Below are 19,119 nucleotides of genomic sequence, written 5' to 3'. Positions count from 1 at the left end.
CCCCCAGAGCTGGACACAGTACTCCAGGTGGGGTCTCACGAGAGCAGAGTAGATGGGCAGAATCACCTCCCTCGACCTGCTGGTCACACCTCTTTTGATGCAGCCCAGGACATGGTTGGCTTTCTGGGTTGCAAGTGCACACTGCCGGCTCATGTTGATCTCATGTTGAGCATATCCTTCTCTCTGGTGCCCAGAGGCAAAGGACAAGAGGCAAAGGACAGAAATTGAAATAGAGGAAATTCTGTTTAAACAGAAGGAAATTTGGGGGGAGGGAGGGGAAGAAAACAGGTTGCCCAGAATAGTTATGATATCTCCATGCTTGGAGATATCAAAGACCCAGCTGGACAAGGATCTGAGCAATCTGTTCCAGATCACTCTTCTCTGAGTAGGGGGATTGAACCAAATAATTTCCAGAGGTCCCCTCCAACGTGATTCTGTTTTCAATAGATGGATATGAATTCTGCAAAACTTGCCAATTCAAATTCACAGGAGAAAAAAAAAAAAAAGAAACACGAAAATAGCCTCCTTCCTCCCTTCTCCCCCCTTCCTCCCCAACAGAAAAAAAAAGACTAAGCCAAAACAGGTGTAAACCACCTTGGTTTACCCGAGTGGGTTGCTTGAAAGCTCCTGAGAAGCAGTAGTGTTAGAGCTGGACATACAGGATTTCCCAGCTTTTGTTATAAATCAGGAAGCCCTAGAAGCACCTGCTGTAGCTGCAGACTACATTCTACCTGTGCTATCTCCCTGAGTCCCCACAGCCCAATGGTGTAACAGGTTTTCTGCTCTATAGGCATACCTAGCACCAGGAAATCAGAGGTGGGAACACACTTAATTGAGACAGGATCTTTGGAAGTAAAGTCCAGGCATGCAGACACAATTTTTAGAAGGCTCCTAACATTTCCAAGGTCAGTAAACTTTCCTGGAGGACAATATGAGCAAAAGCACATCTCTGAAACAAATGCAGTTTTTCAGCTGCAAGAATATCAAGTCCTTGTTTCACGGCATTGTAGCACTAGTACACTCGAAAGAAAAGGGCTGACAGTCTGAAGAAGACATCTGGCTCAGTTATTGGGCAAATAAATCTTTGGAAGATACTCAGGATTAATTATAAAAATCCTCCCAGTCACACCAAATCACACATAATCCTGCTCACACACTGGCTTAGCTCATAATGAAGGAGTTCTCTATCATGTGTACTTAACGCTGGGAATACGGCATTCCTTCCTCAATTCCTGACTTCATCTCAAGAGGAGGAATGCATGGCAAAAGCTTTGGTATAGAACAACTGCTATAATGTGATAAACTCCCTCATAACTCATGTCTTTCAGCACTCATGCCTGTCACAGCAATTAGCATTTTATCTGTGAGGATGCCAATAAGTAACAAGTCTCATAGTAGTTCATTTGCTCATGTTGCTATTAATGAATGATGAATGACATTTCATCCACGTGTTGTAAGATACTGGCAAGAAATCTCTTTATCTTACACAGCACAGCCTCCCCATCTGCTGTCTGGAAAACACTGACTAGTCAGTCACAAGGTGTTGCTTCTCCATCCACCAGCTGAAGTACAGAAGACAGTTCAAATATCAAGTACTTCTTATCACTGAATAATGGCTGTAGTTCTTCACAATACTAAAAGGTAGCAGACTTTCTCCAGTGTACTTCAAGTTGTAAAAAATTCCCTTTCTTGTTTATCATACTGCACTTGAAAAATTCCTTCAGTTTTCCACCCACACGTTAAATGTCTGTGATAGACAAGGAAGAATTCTATGTGCAGCATCTTCTCCTGCAACTTCATGAAGTTTGGAATTGAGCAGAACCTTCTGCCTTAATTTCAAGGGTTTAATTTTATTAAGTGATTTGTAATTTCCCAAACCAGACACTGTTGACTTTCACATGGAAAATATTTACTTTTTGCCTCTGATAAACCTATCATGTATAATTGGCATTAATTAGATAAGTCATGGTGCAGGGCAAAGATATAAACTACTGATAGTACACAAGGAATTACTCCTGCATTAAATAGCAGTGAAAAATTCCTTATGTTACTTCACTGTTTACCCACTTTGCATGTTTACAGCACTTTCTAAACAGAGACTATATAGAAATGTATACATATTTCACCAAATGAAACATACATTTTTACTAAGACAGAAAGTATAACAATAAATCAGATACCCACCTTGTCAGCCAATGTCCAAAGTCTGGCCGATGAGCCCACTGGACGCCTGTCTGATTCAAGGATCGAAGCAGCCGACAGCAAATAAGGATGATCCATGGACTTGCTAAACTTATCCACTTATCCGATCCTTTTATGAATTCAGCTGAAGAGGTGGCCTTGCCCAATTTTGAATTACCTGCTGCTGGAATGTCTATATTCTTGCACTCAGAGGCTTCTCTGATAACATCAAAATTTTGTTTCACAGTGGTGCTATGTTGAGGGTCACATTCTTTCAGAAGAAAATTATTTCTACAAAGTTCCTGACACAGCACCAAACAAAGTGTATTGATAAGAAAATACCAGGTTTGATGTTCCTCTTCTATAAAACTACTTGCCCCCAAACTCAAAACATGGCCAATTGTTCCAGCTAGAATCAGCACATCTATTTCTGACCAGCTAGAACTGGACACAACTGGATTCTGAAAAAAAAAAAAAAAAAAAAAAAAAAAAATGTTGAAAGTGTATAAAAATTTCACTTGTTTAAGCATTCATAGTGTGCTTACAGCAATTTCCTCTAAGAAAACAAAATAAACAGTGAGACAAGTTATTTCTATCTTGACAAATCCCCCAAAAATTTAAAAGAATCATTTTTGTGTAGCCTATTAAGCTAGCATTACAACATAATCATACTGTTTAAAATGACATTCTGTTTAAGGGAAAAAACTTCTCTATGAATAATCATCACAACTGCACAGATTAAGATTCCCTACCAGCATGTGACAGAAGGTTTGGAACAACCTCACTGCACATTTACAGAAGTAAAAATAGAAATCCTGCAGAAATCAAATGAGATACAGATAATAGGTAATTTTCTAATAGTTTAAATCTATGCTACCCTCAACTCAGTACAATGACATCCTTCACTACGCAAATTAACAAAAGTTACTTGCAGACAGTCTGATGGCACCCCTCAACCTTACTTAGCTTGAAATGTGTCTTTCATCATAAAATCTACTTTAAACCTTATCCATCTATTATCTACTTCACACACTGTTCCTATCTAAAACCATAATATTCTTTGCCTAATGCCTCCATTAGTTCGATCTCCTGTTCATAGCAGCTTCTTGGAATTGCCTCATCGTCACACCCCTCGATGATATGGCTAAAAAAAGAGTGGACGGGCATGTGGAAGGTGAGAGCATCTGGTTCATTGACATTATCAGGTAAAGGACCTTTTCGGCTCACAGGGAATACTAAGTAACAGGGAAAGCCATAAAAAGACCACAAAGAGACACAAACCTGATAAGTAAGCACTAAGGGAGATCATAAAGATGACCAAAACTCTTCAGCCATTAATTGACAGGCCATTAAGAAACCACAGGCATAGCTCTGAAGAGCATCAGCCTGGACTTTGTAACAGATAAGGGGGAAGCGACGGAACATAAGTATTATGGATATCTGAGGGCGCCTGTGGATCTATGCAAACTCATTAAGCAATACTTCAGGAAAGTGTCAAAGGTGGGGGAAAGGGGGTGGGGAGGAACAGGCTGGAGGCAGGGGGCAAAGTGAAAGGAGGAAGGATAAAGGGGCCAGAGTCACATAAAGCAGGAGCCAGTCAGCACGCTTCTCTGACTGAGCCCTGTGCCTGATCACTGCTTTCTATCCTGTCTTATTAAATCCTCTCCTGTCTTTCTGTGCAACTCCACTCTCTGTCCCACCTGCGGGTGCTGCGAGGTCTCACTGCAAGTAACTGGGGACAAGCTTGCATGCCAGCAACTTGAGACACGGCGAGTAAAAGCAAATGCCAGCACCTCAAGCGGGAATACGGGTCTTTGGACGCACACACCTGTACTGCCAGGGACTGCAGAGCATGGGGGTCCACATGCCAGAGACCAAAGTGGGAACCACAGGTCATGGGGACTGTATGCCCAAGGTGCGCCACCAGCTAGAGGTATCAGAGTGCAAGAGAGGTTAGGGTGTCAGCAACAGGAAAAGCGACCATGCAGCTACAAGCCTGTAGGTCTGCATCAGAAACTGGAGGCCCCAGAGTGTGCACCTATGTGAGAGGTCACAAGGGCACTGACTGGAGGGACCTCTATCTGTTTAACTTCTCCTCAGAGCCTGAGCCAGAGGTGGGGGCAGGAGCCCAGGCTGGGCAGGCACAGCTAGGCTCCAGCAGCAAGGCCAGGACAGATGCCCCAGCCCTGGAGGCCACTGGAGCCAGCACAGGCTTCCTAACGTACCTTAACACATGGTGTTACATACTTGCGAAGCATTTTGGGAAAGACACTGTCAAAAATCATCCTTTACCATTTTATTTTCTCATTATTTTTTCTTCTATTAGAGAATATCAGAGAGTATCTCTTAAATTGCTATTTTAAACACCCAATAAATAACAATTTAAAAGCCAAATCAAAACTACTGCATGCCATTTTTACTTCAGAACAAAGAGCTCTGAAACTACTTTCACATTAGTTTCTCTAACTGCACATTTCAACCACTTCATCCTCCTACATTTGACCTTCTGAACAAACTTTAAAAAAACGCCTTGAATATTCATACAGATAAATCTCACAGAGAACATACGCACATTCAAAGATGCACAGTGTATTATGATTCCTGAACTGTTTAAATCATTTGTAAGAATAATATAGAAACTCACTTATCTTAGAGAAGGTAAAAATAAAGCGGGTGTACACAATACAAATATTCCTGAGCATCTTAGATGCAAGTCTCACTTATGCTTAAGATTTACTGACAGCAGCATATGTATTTTTGTTCAATAAGCAAGATAGTGTAGCATGGAGAGGACAACAAACACACTTGATGCAAGAAGGTAGTTGACACTATCCAGAATTTTGCTTTGAGGAAAACAACTTCTGCAAAATCAAGATTTAATAAGATGTATGTGAAAGAATGCAGAAGATATAGTTAAAGTTATCACTTATTCAGATCACCTCCTTTTCTTGTGTCGTTAAAGAAATATATTACACCAAGGTCACTTCACTTAAAAAAACCCCACCAAACACACAAACAAAACCAACAAAAAATTCGCATGAGGTTACACACAACAATATAACAATATCAGGGGAAGAAACCACTAAAACCTTAGCACAAGAAGAGTCATAATGTGTAAAACCGCCCAGGTCCAATCTAAATTTACTAGCATTTGAAATTTCTTCAGTGTTCTAAAGACCACTCCTCTTTGTTTAGTATTCTACTCTGGAAATCAAATACCTTAAGATACATTCTGGAACAAAAGGATAAGGTAGAGATGTAGTCCGTGCAGAGACCAAAGACCATGAAATTCACAAAGCTGAAACAAGAACAGTAAATGACTAAACTACAGAAAGCTTAAATTCCATCATGCTGACCTTAAAGCTCTTGGCTAACTAAATAATGAGGGAGCATGTAAGCACTATCTGTTTGCAGAGACAAAGGAATCTGAGATCCTCAACAAATGAGAATGAACCAGTCTTCAACACAATTGGTCTTCTTTATAAGACATAAAATCTATATACGGATTGCTCTCTTGTATCTGTTTGCTGTCAGCACTGACATGAAAACTGAAGATGTGATGCATTACCAATGGGGAACATGCAAAAGCCTCATGAAAATGACGGCATTAGTGTGAAATGTCCCAGTGTCAGAAATCTGTATTTCTTGTCTGCTTGTCTGATTCTCACAACTCCAGTGAAAAAAGAAAAAAATTACCGCTATATTTACATCAAAGGGTTAAAGTCCAATGGCATTTATTGATAAACTGTATTTCAGACCAGAGTTAGTCACGATGTAAAATGAAAAATTATCCTGAAAATTATAATCTCCTGAGCCATCATGATCTAAGAAATACTGAAAATAGCGTCATCAAGTTTTTCTAAATTTATTGGTAATCCCTCACATGTGAACTGTGCCTTTATTAGTTTTTAGATCTGGTTTACAGAGACAGAAATGTAGGTCCTACTCTGATATTCACAGCTCTGTCTTTCTAGCTGCTGAACACCTCCAACCCTCAGGAACTCAGTAGGCACTCCAGATACTAAAAGACTTGCACGACTTGCACCAATATCTGGGCAAAATACAGAATCTTTGGTTAAGAAATTTATAATGCCGGGCTTTCAATTTAAGCCTATAATCTGCCAAGCCAAGGTAGCTTTAACATTTGATGTATCAGCATTAGTAATTAAGTAATACAGAAACTGACCTCTTTGGCCTATCATTGAACATACCTTGCTAGCTTGCAGAAGTGCCAGTACATAAACAGTGGACTATATGCATCTCTGCCCGTTAAAATTACATTTCCTTCACTCTGAAATAAAACCTCCTGTAGTCTACCTTCTGGGTCCAATTCCACTTATGTGACTTCTTTATGGTTGAGAGTAAAGCTCTTTTTCACAAAAATTAACCATCCACAGTTAATGCCTGAGGAATTTTACAATCACTTTTCAGATGAGAAACGTTTTATTTTTCATGCCCACCATCACCCAAAATTTAAATACTTACCATTCTGTTCCCTGCACCCAGTCTTGATTCCCAATGATGATAACTTCCCTATGACAGAGTACAACAGTACTACACTTGCTCCTGCATTTTCACAGCAGTTTGAAATAATTTTTGAAAGCTACCCAGTAAAGGCACTATCCAATCACCTTTTATTTTTTAACAAGTAAAAAAAAAAATATTTAGGTACAATTGCATAAAAATGTTTTATTGTTCAATTCAGTAAAGAATATCACACAGAGGAGGAAAAACAAAAATATTTTAATGTGAACAAGGTATTTTAAAATAAACAGGAAGAGGGACATTTTGTTTACATAACTAAAAACCCAATATAATTCTGCACAATGAAAATTTTAAAAAAACATATTTGACAGGCTTTAACTTTTGTGTTCTCCTTTCCAAAAATACTGGTATTGATTTCTATCAGAAACAGGAAAAAAAAATATACATCTAGTAGTAGTAAATAGTGTACTTAAGTCAACTACCAAGCAATTGAGTGAAGCTATGAACAAGAAGCTAAAATTTTTGACGATTTTCTGGAATTCGTAAAGGGCTGCAGAACTATTTAAAGCCTGAAGTGTCATTAAAAGAAGGGACTGGTGCTGCTAGAAACATAGTAATCAGAACCTATAAATAACAGTCAGGAAGCAGATGCTAACACTGCCTGCAATGGTCTTCAGAAAATTCATGAACTTGGTAATCAGTTTCTATATTCAGCCACAGTGGAAAAAAAGCATTACAAATGGGAAGCACTTCAGAGAAATCTTTATATGTGAACGGAAACAATTTTAAGGAAAAAAGCTCTGAAGCCATTAGCAGGAGAGCTTATCTTAATTACTTTTAAAATACCTACATTTTATCATAAAGCATGAGATTAGAAAAGGTTTTTAGCTTTTTTAACTGGCAAGACCCTGATTCAGGATTCTACGCCTGCCAGCAGAAGAGCAGGGCTTCAGAGCTTCTTCAGAAGTGGAGCCCATACGCAGATTCGCACTGTGGAGATGCACGAGGTCACAGACACTTGAATTCAGACAGCATAAGTAATAGTCCTAACACAGAAGTCCCTTCCAGACCAACACACAGCATATACAGATGACCAGTTTCTTCCCCAAAGTCTAGGTATTCTACTGGAAAAGGGGATGGAAGGTGGGACATGAATGTTTGTGAATTATAGTGTTTGTGCCCCAGTTACCAGTAAATAACCTCTCACATCCACACTGCAAGCAGCACCAGATTATCCACTGCTCCTTTAACATTCTCCAGGCTCTATCTTTGTATAAGCAGCCACCTGCAAAAAACCCCCACCACACCATTCTGCAACAGCCCTGAGACTGGTAAAAATGTAAATCAAATCCAGATCACTTCTTTTATATGCGTCTGGAATGGAGGTACTTACTAACTAAACCTACAAAATATTGCAAGCTTCCTTTCAAACTTGAATAGAGACAGCAAAGCCTATCTGACTGATGAGATGAGATACATATCCAGCAACCGAGTCACCTACAGAATAGCATTGAAGATGGGATGATGAGGATGGATTTCTACAGGTCTGGATACAAAGTCACACGTGCCACAACCAGAATTACTATTGCCTACACTTCATAAGACATACTTCAGTACACTTCATAAGACATACTTCAGCTTCCCACGTTTTCAGATATGTTTCAGGTAGGAATATAAGCACAGACAGACCTGAGGTGGAGAATCCAGTATTTTTTATTTCTATCTGCCCCACCACTGGAAAAACAAACACATACTAACCTTCTGGAAAACACTGCTGAAAACCTCCTCATTCGTGTATTATCAACTCGAAGCAGATGATCTGATCATCTGCTGGTATGTCCTGAGGTCCCAGCTAGGTAAAACTCCAGAAAACATGTATGCACCAATTTCAGATATTCCCCCACCCTTCTAGTTCAACCAGGAAATGCTTGAATTGATAACTGTAGATATTTTCAAAGGTGACGTGAAAATAAGCATTTTCACATCCAAGAGACACTGACCGATCCCTGTCCTAAAATGACAGAAGTGTTATTGCCAGTGACACCAAGTTTCGCTTGTGAATAAAAAGGGTTTTTTCCTACTTCTTGAATTCCAGATGGTCTCATAATTGGTACCAGAGAGGAAAAGGAGATAAGCTGCTGCTGAAGCATTCTTCTTCAAGCAACAGGGGATTGAATTTAAAGCCCCAACATCAACCAGGGAGAAAGCTCCAGCTGCTGTGGTCTCTCATATGCAGAATGTGGTGTGCTGGAGGAAAAGATATGAAACTGGATACAGTATCCTGGATATAATTTCTAATCAGTTTGCCTGGATTTGCTCAGTTTGTCCTCATAGGCAGATGTACAGACACAGCAGGAGTAGGGAAGGCAGGCAACTGAAATAGAAGGGATAGATACAGACTTCTCACACATACTCCTGTCCGTGCTCCCTAGGCATAACTGACCAGGTGGAATCATCAGAAATGGCCAAAAGACTATGAGTATGGAAATGGCAATTCCTCCTCTAAAGTTCCTAAGAAAGATTAATTCTAAAAGTGGACCAGCATGGATTATACGGGTGCTTCTTTTTATGTGTTTGTTCCTTGAGGAATTATTTGCCTCCATCAGGGACCTAGCAATTAATTCCTTTCATAAGAAAAGCATTTCCACCCAACTCAAATTTTGAATACCAGGAGACATTTTGCAACTGCTGCTGTGATCACTGACAGACCAGCTGTATTAGCAATATATAAGCCATCTGCAGGAAGCTGATCACACCAGCACAGCAGCTGTCTCTCACCAACAAGCATGAAAACATGCCAAGAACAGACAGGAATGAAACCCTAAGACTCAGGCCAAATTAAAAAGGCAGAGTTTGTACCTATCAACCAACACTTGGTAACAGCCTATTCTAAATTTAGTAATAGCCAAGGAATAGCAGCATCTTCATAGATTCCAACCTGATCTAGTAGGAAAGCATTTTTCCTAGGTCATATAAAGTTACTTTAAAGTTACTCCTACAGTAGTGTGTGTCACAAGGAATTAACTCATCTTTAGCCATATAACAAAGATTTCTGGTCACAGATAGACTGAATTGCTTTGAGACTATCAACCTGGAGGACAAAGCTATAATCCACTGCCATTGCTCTCAACTCTGTTGTAGTGGAATGTCTGTAAATTATAAGCAGGTCTAGACAGTCATAATTTTTTAGATTGTTACTGTTTGCTAGAATTAGAAAAACTGGTAACAATTAAGATGAAAAATGAGCTTGTCTTCCGTAGTTGTATTTGTTTATCATTGCACAGCAAGTAAATGTTAAGTTTCTACAGAATACATTGGATTGTTAATTATTATTTCAAGACCATATTCTTTTACTTTTTCTAAGAATAATTTCTACCTTGTTTACAATAAAATACAGAAAGCTGATGAAGACCCTAAGTAGAATAACTCAGAAATGGCAGATGTGAACCAAATCCATTTACAGACCAGCATGTCCCTAAGTACCAACAGTGTTAACAAACTGTACAACTAGACATCTCATTCAGTAGATTTCTCCATTCACATTGAGTAATTTTACTTTCTTCTTTTATTTGCCTTAAAAAAAAAAAAACCACACAGGCAACACTAGCTTTGGCAGCAAAACATTAACACTACTTACACAAAAATTTTCAGCACCAAAAGCAAACTGTAATTTACCCTTCCAAAGACTGTTCTGTTAGCAGCTATACCCAAGATTAAACTTCTTTCCCTGATTTCATTAAGCACACACTGTTAGCTGACCTTTTACTCTATTTTAGTCTATCTAAATGATCAACAGACACATCTAAATCTTATGTGGCTGATAAATATAAACATAAGATCAAAACACCATGTTCTATCAACAATTCCCTTTTTAATCACTTTCAATACTCTTAAATGAATTGCACTGAAGAAAATTGAAAAGGGGGGGCGAAAAAAAGCTGTCTTCAGGAGAGAAGGGTATTTCTTTTAGTCCAAGGCTTCTCTCAGAAAAGCAGCATTTCCAAGAAGGAATAACACAAATTCAGAAATTACAGAAACAAAATACAAACTGCTATAGTTTGAATAATAAAAATCAGCAGTCTTACTTCATTGTCCCACACCACAAAAAAAAGGCACTAAAATCCCAAACGTGATTCAAAGAAACCCACACTGACAAAGGACTGTTCTGCACAGAGGTAGTACCATTGAATAGAGCACTAAGAGCATTGAAGTTACTGAATTTCAGAAACCTTTGAAAGATATGACTAATGAGCATCAGAAAAAACAGCTAGAAGCTGATTCTATGGTGTAACTGACAGTTCTTGGCATACTAAGTTTCACAGTGAAAGAAAAGTAAGACATTGCAAATTCTATTTCCTTGGAATTACCTGAATTCTACTCAATACAACAATAAAACTCATCAAGTACTTTACAGAAGGTAACTACTCACACAACTGAGAACATTTCTGAGCATTCCAAGATCGTAACAAACTCAATTTCTTAAACTTAAAAAGTTTAACTTGAAAAGTAGAAGAGACAGATAGATTTTGCTCCCTCTGTTACAGTTTCAAAACTATTTTTAAAAAAGCATTAAGAATACCAATATAAGAAAGGGTACTGGCAAAGTATTTTCTTATTAGTCTTAAAGCATTAATGTCTGTGGTATTTGGAAAAGGACAAATCATCACTGGTGCATGCTGTTGCAAAATATCATACATCTTCTTTTAACTGCAATTGTGAAACATCACTGTGTAACAACATAAAATTAGCATAGACCGTAACTGTTTCTGATCTCATAAAATCAACTGCAAAATAATTTACACTAATTAGAACATTTTTCAAAGTAATGTGAAAATAAGCACCTCTATGATCTTCATTATAGCAATCAGTATCATGCCACAGCGAACACACTACATTTCAATTACTATTTTAAATTATTCAAATTACATTACAAATAACAATTTCTTTAAGTATACACACAGAAAATTTTTATACAACTTTATCTGAAAGTGTGCCATAAAAAGCAAAACATTTTGAACCATAATTAACGCATGCTCTCACCTTCAGTCGAAGTCTGGAACTCTCAAAGATCTTTGCAATGGCAGATAAAATACCGCACATGAGTGCAGAAATCAGCATCATCACTCCAACTGCTGTTAACCAGGACATACTGCAGAAATAGCATAAACTTTCTGCCGATGTGCATACAATGACGTGAACTGCACACAGCATCAGACACATCAAGTAAAACAGCAGAGAGAATAGTGGAGGGGAAAGGGGCACTTCAAATTCTGCCTGGCTGCTCAGGGCTTTTGGAACACTGAGCAAAAGCAGCAGCAGAACCTAGAAAAAATTAGATAATTAATACTTAAAGAATTTGGGTTAGCTAAAACACACAGAGAATTCACACCAAAAAATCATACTGTTAATATGTAAAAAAAAAACAAAATCCAAACTATGAAGAACTATGCTGGATTTTTTGACCCCAGTAAGATATTACCACATAAATGGGAAAAATTAAAGATTGTGTTAAGGGCTTGGACACACACGTTGCCAGAGTTTAATAAATTACCATGCACCACCCCACCTGTGGTAACTGATCATATGTGTGAACTTCATTCCCTGCAAAAGTAAGAGTTTTAACTCCACAATATCAAACTAGTTCTTAAGTGAAGAAATTTAATCCATTATTTGTCACCTGTAAATGCCTAAAGCTACATACACACTCTGCCAAAGGCCACAATGTGTGATATACACATACACAGAGATGCTGCTGAGTTAAATAGCTTCCCAAACCAGGGAAAGTTCTCATACTATTACACAAGTGTATGCTGCATTTCAAGCTCATGAATTCTCCCGGTATTTATTTTTTGTACCTCTCCTTACCTCAATTTGATTTATTGGATTTACTTTTGCTTTGCTCTACCTGCACACAAATCAGGCAGAATTCCAACTTTCCTCTCAAGGAACTGTAGCAGTGGAAATGAATAATATCACGAATAATTTCTGCTACCCATGTACAAACCTTTACAAGTAAAGGGAAAATTCAGCCACACACTAAAATGGTTTGTAAGGGGCACAGATGGAGCTAGGACGAGACTGAGCTCAATCAGCTTGAGCTAGGGCAAGATTAAAATAAATCAAGACAAAAACAACTTTATCAGACCATTGCCAACCTGTAATCTTTCACTGTCACTTGTGAAGACCTCTGCCTAAATTTTTTCCCACGATACAGTGACGTATAGAAAAGGACACCAAAAAAATCCAATGCATTGCACTAGTCTTCCGTCTTCTTCACATTTTACTTCTCGCAGTTCACTCGGTTATGAAACTATGAAGTTTCACAGTATTAAATCAGCTTACGTCTTACCTTTTAACACAGCACTTACAATTAAAACAAAGACAGCACTTATGATAGGAAAATGCTCAAATTGTAGTTATCTACAGATCTAAATTTAGTTCTTTTGAGCAAATGCACTGTTAACAATTCATGTCCCAGAAGTATTCTCCTCATGTGAAATACAGGATAAATGGAATTTATAGCATAGCATAGTTTGAAGTAACCTATGAGTTTCCCTACCCTTATTTATTCAGTGAGGGTGGAAACTACGTATCAAGACAAAAAGACTTTGGAAAGCAAGGCAGTTTGTGGAGTACTACACTGGAGAAAAGAAAAAAACTCCAGCAGTTTTGCAACGACTCTTACAATGCTGCTGAGCAAGCTCTTGTCAACCAACGTTTTCATGGTTGCCTGTTTCTTTTGATGAAGGCCCATTGAGTAAAATACCTGACATCTGTTTTGTAGAAACAGTAAGCACCTACAACTGCCTTCCAGAAAAAAAAAGAAATCATCCAATGCTTCAGGTCCAAAGTAACTGTTAAGAGCTTGAATGTATAGGTTCCCAAAACAGAACAAAAAAGAAATATAAGCGCTTCAGCTTTGTGCTGAGCTTTATTCGCCTCCAGATTTGCCATCTGTAGAGCAGGAACAGAACCTACCATCTCATCTCCCAAGGGCACTGTGTAACTAATTCCTGTGAAGGAGTAAGCACAGTGATAAACCCCACTGAGCAACCTAACAGAAAGCCATTTCAGATGTACTCCATACACAGAGAATAGTCTTGTACAGCACCACACATGTGCAAGGACTAAATTAAGCTTGTAGTAGGTATTTCCACCCTAGGGAACAATGCTTATCCTTACAAAAGTTGACACTCATGTAATCTAAAAGGTCAGTGCAAGCTTCTGTACATAAAAGTTCAGTATCCAGGCATGGTATCCCTTCAGCATAGTTCTCAAAGCATTACCACAGAGAGTATTTCCAGCATTTGAGATTTGCCCAAAACATCAATTGCAGAGAACCACTTAAAATTCTGCACACGGGACATCTTATCTTTATTCCTACGTGAGATATGAAGTAGCAACCCAGCACCTTACAGTGAGTATTTATTTCAGGGCTTTACACCTATCAGCATGAAGAATAATTCTTGAAATTGTGAAAATTGCCCACACAAGGTATTGCCTGTTCTGAGCAGCTACACTCACTGTTAGATACAGAGGAACAGGTAGGAACTTACTTGCCAGACTTTTTTTTTTTTTAATGTAGTAAGGCTGCTCAAAAAGTAGAAGGCTAACTAACATAGCAGTAACTCAAGTTGTAGCACATCTGCAGATCTACTGTAACTATAGTTACACCAAAACATAAGTAGCTTATATCAAAAGCTCTCTTGAATAATTTTAAAGGCTAAGTCATACTTTTAAAAGACTATTAACCTCATCCAAGCAGAAAGTAAGCCAACTCTAAGAGTTCACACTCAGTAATTCTAGAGACCAGTAAAAGTATACACTAAATAGTCACAAACCAGAAAATTTTATGTTTGTACACTTAGCTTTGTCACAGAAAGATGTATTTTTGTACCTCCATAATGATCACAGTCCCCACCATCATTGAATACATGTCATATTGTGCCACTTGTTTGCTTAGTGAAGAACTCAGAGTCTTCAGGGCCTCCAAATATTGCTTCAGGACCTTTTTGCCAAGGTTTAAGAGTATTTCTGAATTATTCCCCTCTAAATATAGTTTGATCCAATTACCATGGGACTTTTCTGCTATCTTAAAATGTTCATATCCAGGATCTAAGGAGGGGAAAAAAAAAAAAAAAAGAAGAAAAGCAGTAAGAGGGCCCATGAACAAAGAAGGATAAATTAGACATGTGAGCACATTTTTGTATTTGCTTGTATAGTATAAAAAAAATTGCTATGGCAGTTGAAACTTTTTTCACATTTAGAAAGTTACATTATCTTCCTGCAGCAAGACCGTAATGAGCCAGTTACTCAGAATAAAAGCAATTAGTCCCTAACCTGATAAAATGTCAAGACCTCTACAAGCAACAAACATATTAAAACATCCATTTACTCTTACAAAAGGTTTCCAGGACAAACTTATTCATATGCTTTAAATCTTGAAAAAAGTCATGTTCTCCACTGGAGCCACTCGTTATCCAGGTCATATTGTACAAGCCAAGCGGGAAATGATCTAATAGCTGATCTCTAGAGGAAACATCAAAGGACACACACACCATATTAGGTGTCTTGATTTTGCTGCAAAGCTAATGAGCATCAGTTGGTACCACAAAGTTAAACACACAGGATGTGAAATTTTGAAGCAGTAATATAAAAGTTAACAGCTGAAGTGAACAGTTTGGCTTTAGGCATTTGGACTATCTGAAGCTGGTGCAAAGCAATCCTCAGCAGATAAACTTAGTTATAGCGTAAGGACGGCCCACAGACTAACTTGATGGAAAAAGAGAAAACCTGATGCTGCCACCAACCAATGGAAGGAAGACTGTTGTGGCAGAAGATGATTTCATGATGTCCTATCTACATCTAAAAAAATTCTGACCTGAAGAAAAATAAACAAAAACCAAAACAAAACCAACCTAATAATAAATTGAGAAAAACTCAGAAAAAAAACCCCAACCTCCAGGACACAGATGTGTTGTCTATACCTAGGTAATATTTTCTTGTAGAAATGTAGTTTTGATTAATATATGTATAAACGGGACTGCAGGTGAACACATATGAACAACACATATGAAGACTGTGGTCTGCTTTCAGAAACGGGGATGAGGACAAGACTAGCATTAGACTACGTCTCTGAAGGAGTAATCTTAATTCAACTCCTCCCATTTCATAAATAAGGAACCACTGAATTCTGTGGCTTCAGGTTTTAATGTGAGTATGCTTTTTAATATAGGTACAGAGACATCGCCGCTTCTTTTCTTTCTGTCTTACACTGTAGAAACACGTCTGCATTACTCTATTCTCTCTAAATCTATTTTAAAAGCTTGAGTGAGGGCAACAGGCCACACAGGAAAGAAGCAAACAGTTAAATACTACATTTTAGAAATCCTTTACAAATACATCAGCAGTAGCTTTTCTCCTACATGTATTTCCCCTCACTGGTTATTCCACAGAATCCTTACTTTACACCAACTCTTCTGGTTGAAACCTGCCAAAGGGTAGGTGTGGAGAGGCAACAATTCAAGTCGATTCAAAGGACACATGAAAGTACTCTACTGTTTTATTCTCCCATCAACTACTGTTGATTTTCATCACCAACTTTCTCATTACTAAACACTTACACAAAAAGCTGCAGCATGAAAAGCTGAGTCTTGACAGCCTTTTTACTTCCCAAAAAAGATATATTCAGCAGTGACAATAACCAGAGTCTGGAGGTGAAAACAGATGAGCATCATTTTGTTCACACATTAAAAAAAATGTAAACACTCACTACAAGCATAAAGGTTAAAGAAATTAAACCAATTTCTTCAAAAATTATTATTATAGAACATTCTATTCATGTAATGAAAGTTTAATTTCAAAAGCATTTATTTAAAATACATCAATTAAATCAGTTTCAGTGCTTTATTGTAAATGTAGCAAATGATGTTGTCTCTGAAAGCACTTAAGACATATTTTCCCTCTTCAATTTATAGGTATATCACCCCATACTACAACATGACATGTGATATTTAAAATACTTGTCATTGACTATAGTATATAATCACCACATAAATTCAGCTGACAACAAAAGGAAAGGAAGAGTATAATTTTCAGAAGCTTCTATCTCACTGGACATCATGCTATGTGTAAATATTTACATATATCCATATTTTTTGCTAGAAGTAAATGTTTAGTTTCACTTCACATTAATAATCCTTGCTATTTCCCTGCAATTTCATTGAAAGTTAATGACAACTTAAGGGCCAAAAGGCCAATTTGGAAATTTTTATACAATAAGCCTATCAGTATCTTCCCATCTTGCAATCTTTACCTTCTTAGCTAAAAGTAGGGCAAAACATTTGCTGTACAGTTTCAGAGGACAAGGGTTAAAGCAATGACCAAAGTAAGTTTGGTGTCATAAAGACTTAAGTTACAGCTTGTTCTTACTCCTCGTAGATCAACAGTGTGTCAGACTTGGAAAAAAAGCAGCATGTTCTTTGTTAATTCTTTTCAGCAAACGTACATTGTTAAACTCAAACATTTTAAATTTTATTTCAAGTAAAAGAAGATGAATGAAGTATTTCTATTCACAAGTCTCGTACAGTTATGAAAGAATTCTGCTTACCATTTGTAAGTCTCTTATCACTACAAGGCACTTCGTGATCTACTACTGGCTGAATTCAAAATGAGAATTTCGGAAAGCAATGTTTAACTCAGAATGTCCAGTCTGGTCTCCCAAAACTTCCAACAGACTCCAAAGCATGCTGATCCTACTATGCAGGAGGCTTGCAGATATCTGCTAGAAAGTACAACTCAGCCAGCAGCAAACACTTGTATATCAAGATAGTTGCCAGTGCTCATGGAGACTTTCATTTCCCTACCATAGTTCTTTGAACAGTGAATTCCCTAGAAAGTTCCTCTTCCAGTATATTTGAAATAAGAGTTAAATATTTTTACTTCTGAGGAAATCCAGAAATGATCATCTAAAATGAGTTTTAATGAAACTGAGATTTGACATGTCACTATTTCATTAAAAAGAACATGGAGATGAGTCCAGGTTGTATTTTGAAATCTAAATAAATTCTCTCTACTGAACATTTGAAATCTAAATAAATTCTCTACAGAACAGCTGCTGCTGTTCTGCTCCCTTTTCATGTTTTTTTGTCCAGTCTCCCTCTTCATTCCTTTTAGCATTTTTATTTCGCTCTCATCTACCTCTTTCCATGCTACTGCCCACCAAACCCATTCTGTCCATGTTGTGAAAGATGACTATTCTAGTCAAACACACATTTATATCTCTGATATATATTAAGTGAATGATTTAAAGATCCTGCAGAAAGGAATAAAGGACCATGGATACCAAATTTCCTTTGAGAACTCCAATAATATGTGTTCAATGGCACAGCTGTATGCGGTAAGTACAAAAAAGAAGGGTCACAGACTGTCACTTGTTGGAGAAGCATTTTGGTAACTGGTGGGTAACATTTGCAAGTCACTCCTGCATGGGATACTCACAAGACAAGTTAAACTTGAGGCAAAATTCAAAGCAAGCTTGCCCAGTTACAGGTTTTCCAAAGAACTGGCAATGGTTTGCTTGCACAGCATTACATTAGCATTATCTGCTTCAGCCTTCCTCCAACATTATCAAAAGCAAATGGCTATGCTTCCCAAGCATCTGTCTGATAAAAATTTTATTTAGTTCCAGACACAGGCAGCAATCATTTAAAAAAAATAAAATATAAAAATAAGAAAAAAAAAAGATAATATAAAAGTGACTTCTCCAGTTTCAGTATATAAGTTTCCCAGCAACAATCAAATTATTTCAATCAACACATGCCTCTGATAAAAGTACAGGATTAATTAGAAATTGAAAAGTGGACACTCACTTTAATAATAACATCCAACTTGCTCTCAAGCATGACTCTTCATTCCACTGTGAAGTGCCACTCAAAGAACCAATTCTAGTTCATCATTCAAATGAATGTTCAGAAGTCCAGAACATGAGGGAATCATTATCAGATACCTACAGCTGCCTACCTTACACTGAGGTATGAACTCGCTCAGAAACCCAAAGTGTGTTTCTAGATAATTTTCCTTTCAGCTTCTTCATTTTTGCCAGCTATTTTTACTCTCCTTTTCCAAACTTTTTTTTACCTGCATGTGTCCATTTCTATCAAAAGAAAACCTAATGCCTCACATTAGCATTTATTAGCATCTTTCAAAGTCTTTTTCAAAATAATCAAGCCCTTAGCCAAGCTTCAATTTTCTCATTTCAAATTTAATTTACCTTAAGATAGGTTTAACCATGAAGATTCCTTTGTACCTCAATAAATCAAAACCCAAGTCCCATGAAATGCTATACTACCTCTTGGTTTGAAAATGCATGTTTGCATGAACAAACATTGAAAAAAAAAAAAGAAAAAAGTTACTAAGTTGCCTCCATTCTGCTCTTTATTAAATAGATATACT

The 19,119-nt window shown here is 37.6% G+C and overlaps 1 protein-coding gene across 2 annotated transcripts in view; it reads right to left on the bottom strand.

Annotated features, from left to right (window-relative positions):
- Positions 1-19,119, bottom strand: part of PIGG (phosphatidylinositol glycan anchor biosynthesis class G (EMM blood group)) — a 101,352-nt gene that overhangs the window by 65,860 nt on the left and 16,373 nt on the right. For both annotated transcript variants that reach the window (XM_075739878.1, XM_075739879.1), the window contains exons 7-9: positions 14,564-14,781; positions 11,707-11,988; positions 2,185-2,642 (exon numbers count right to left, since the gene is read on the bottom strand). In XM_075739878.1, the coding sequence (XP_075595993.1) occupies positions 2,185-2,642; positions 11,707-11,988; positions 14,564-14,781 (958 nt within the window). The remainder of the gene's footprint in view (positions 1-2,184; positions 2,643-11,706; positions 11,989-14,563; positions 14,782-19,119) is intronic.

This window comes from Balearica regulorum, chromosome Z (genome assembly GCF_011004875.1).
Source record: "Balearica regulorum gibbericeps isolate bBalReg1 chromosome Z, bBalReg1.pri, whole genome shotgun sequence".
NCBI classification, from domain to species: Eukaryota; Metazoa; Chordata; class Aves; order Gruiformes; family Gruidae; genus Balearica; species Balearica regulorum.
Note: the sequence above shows the minus strand (reverse complement) of the source record. Positions and strands in the feature narration are given on the sequence as shown.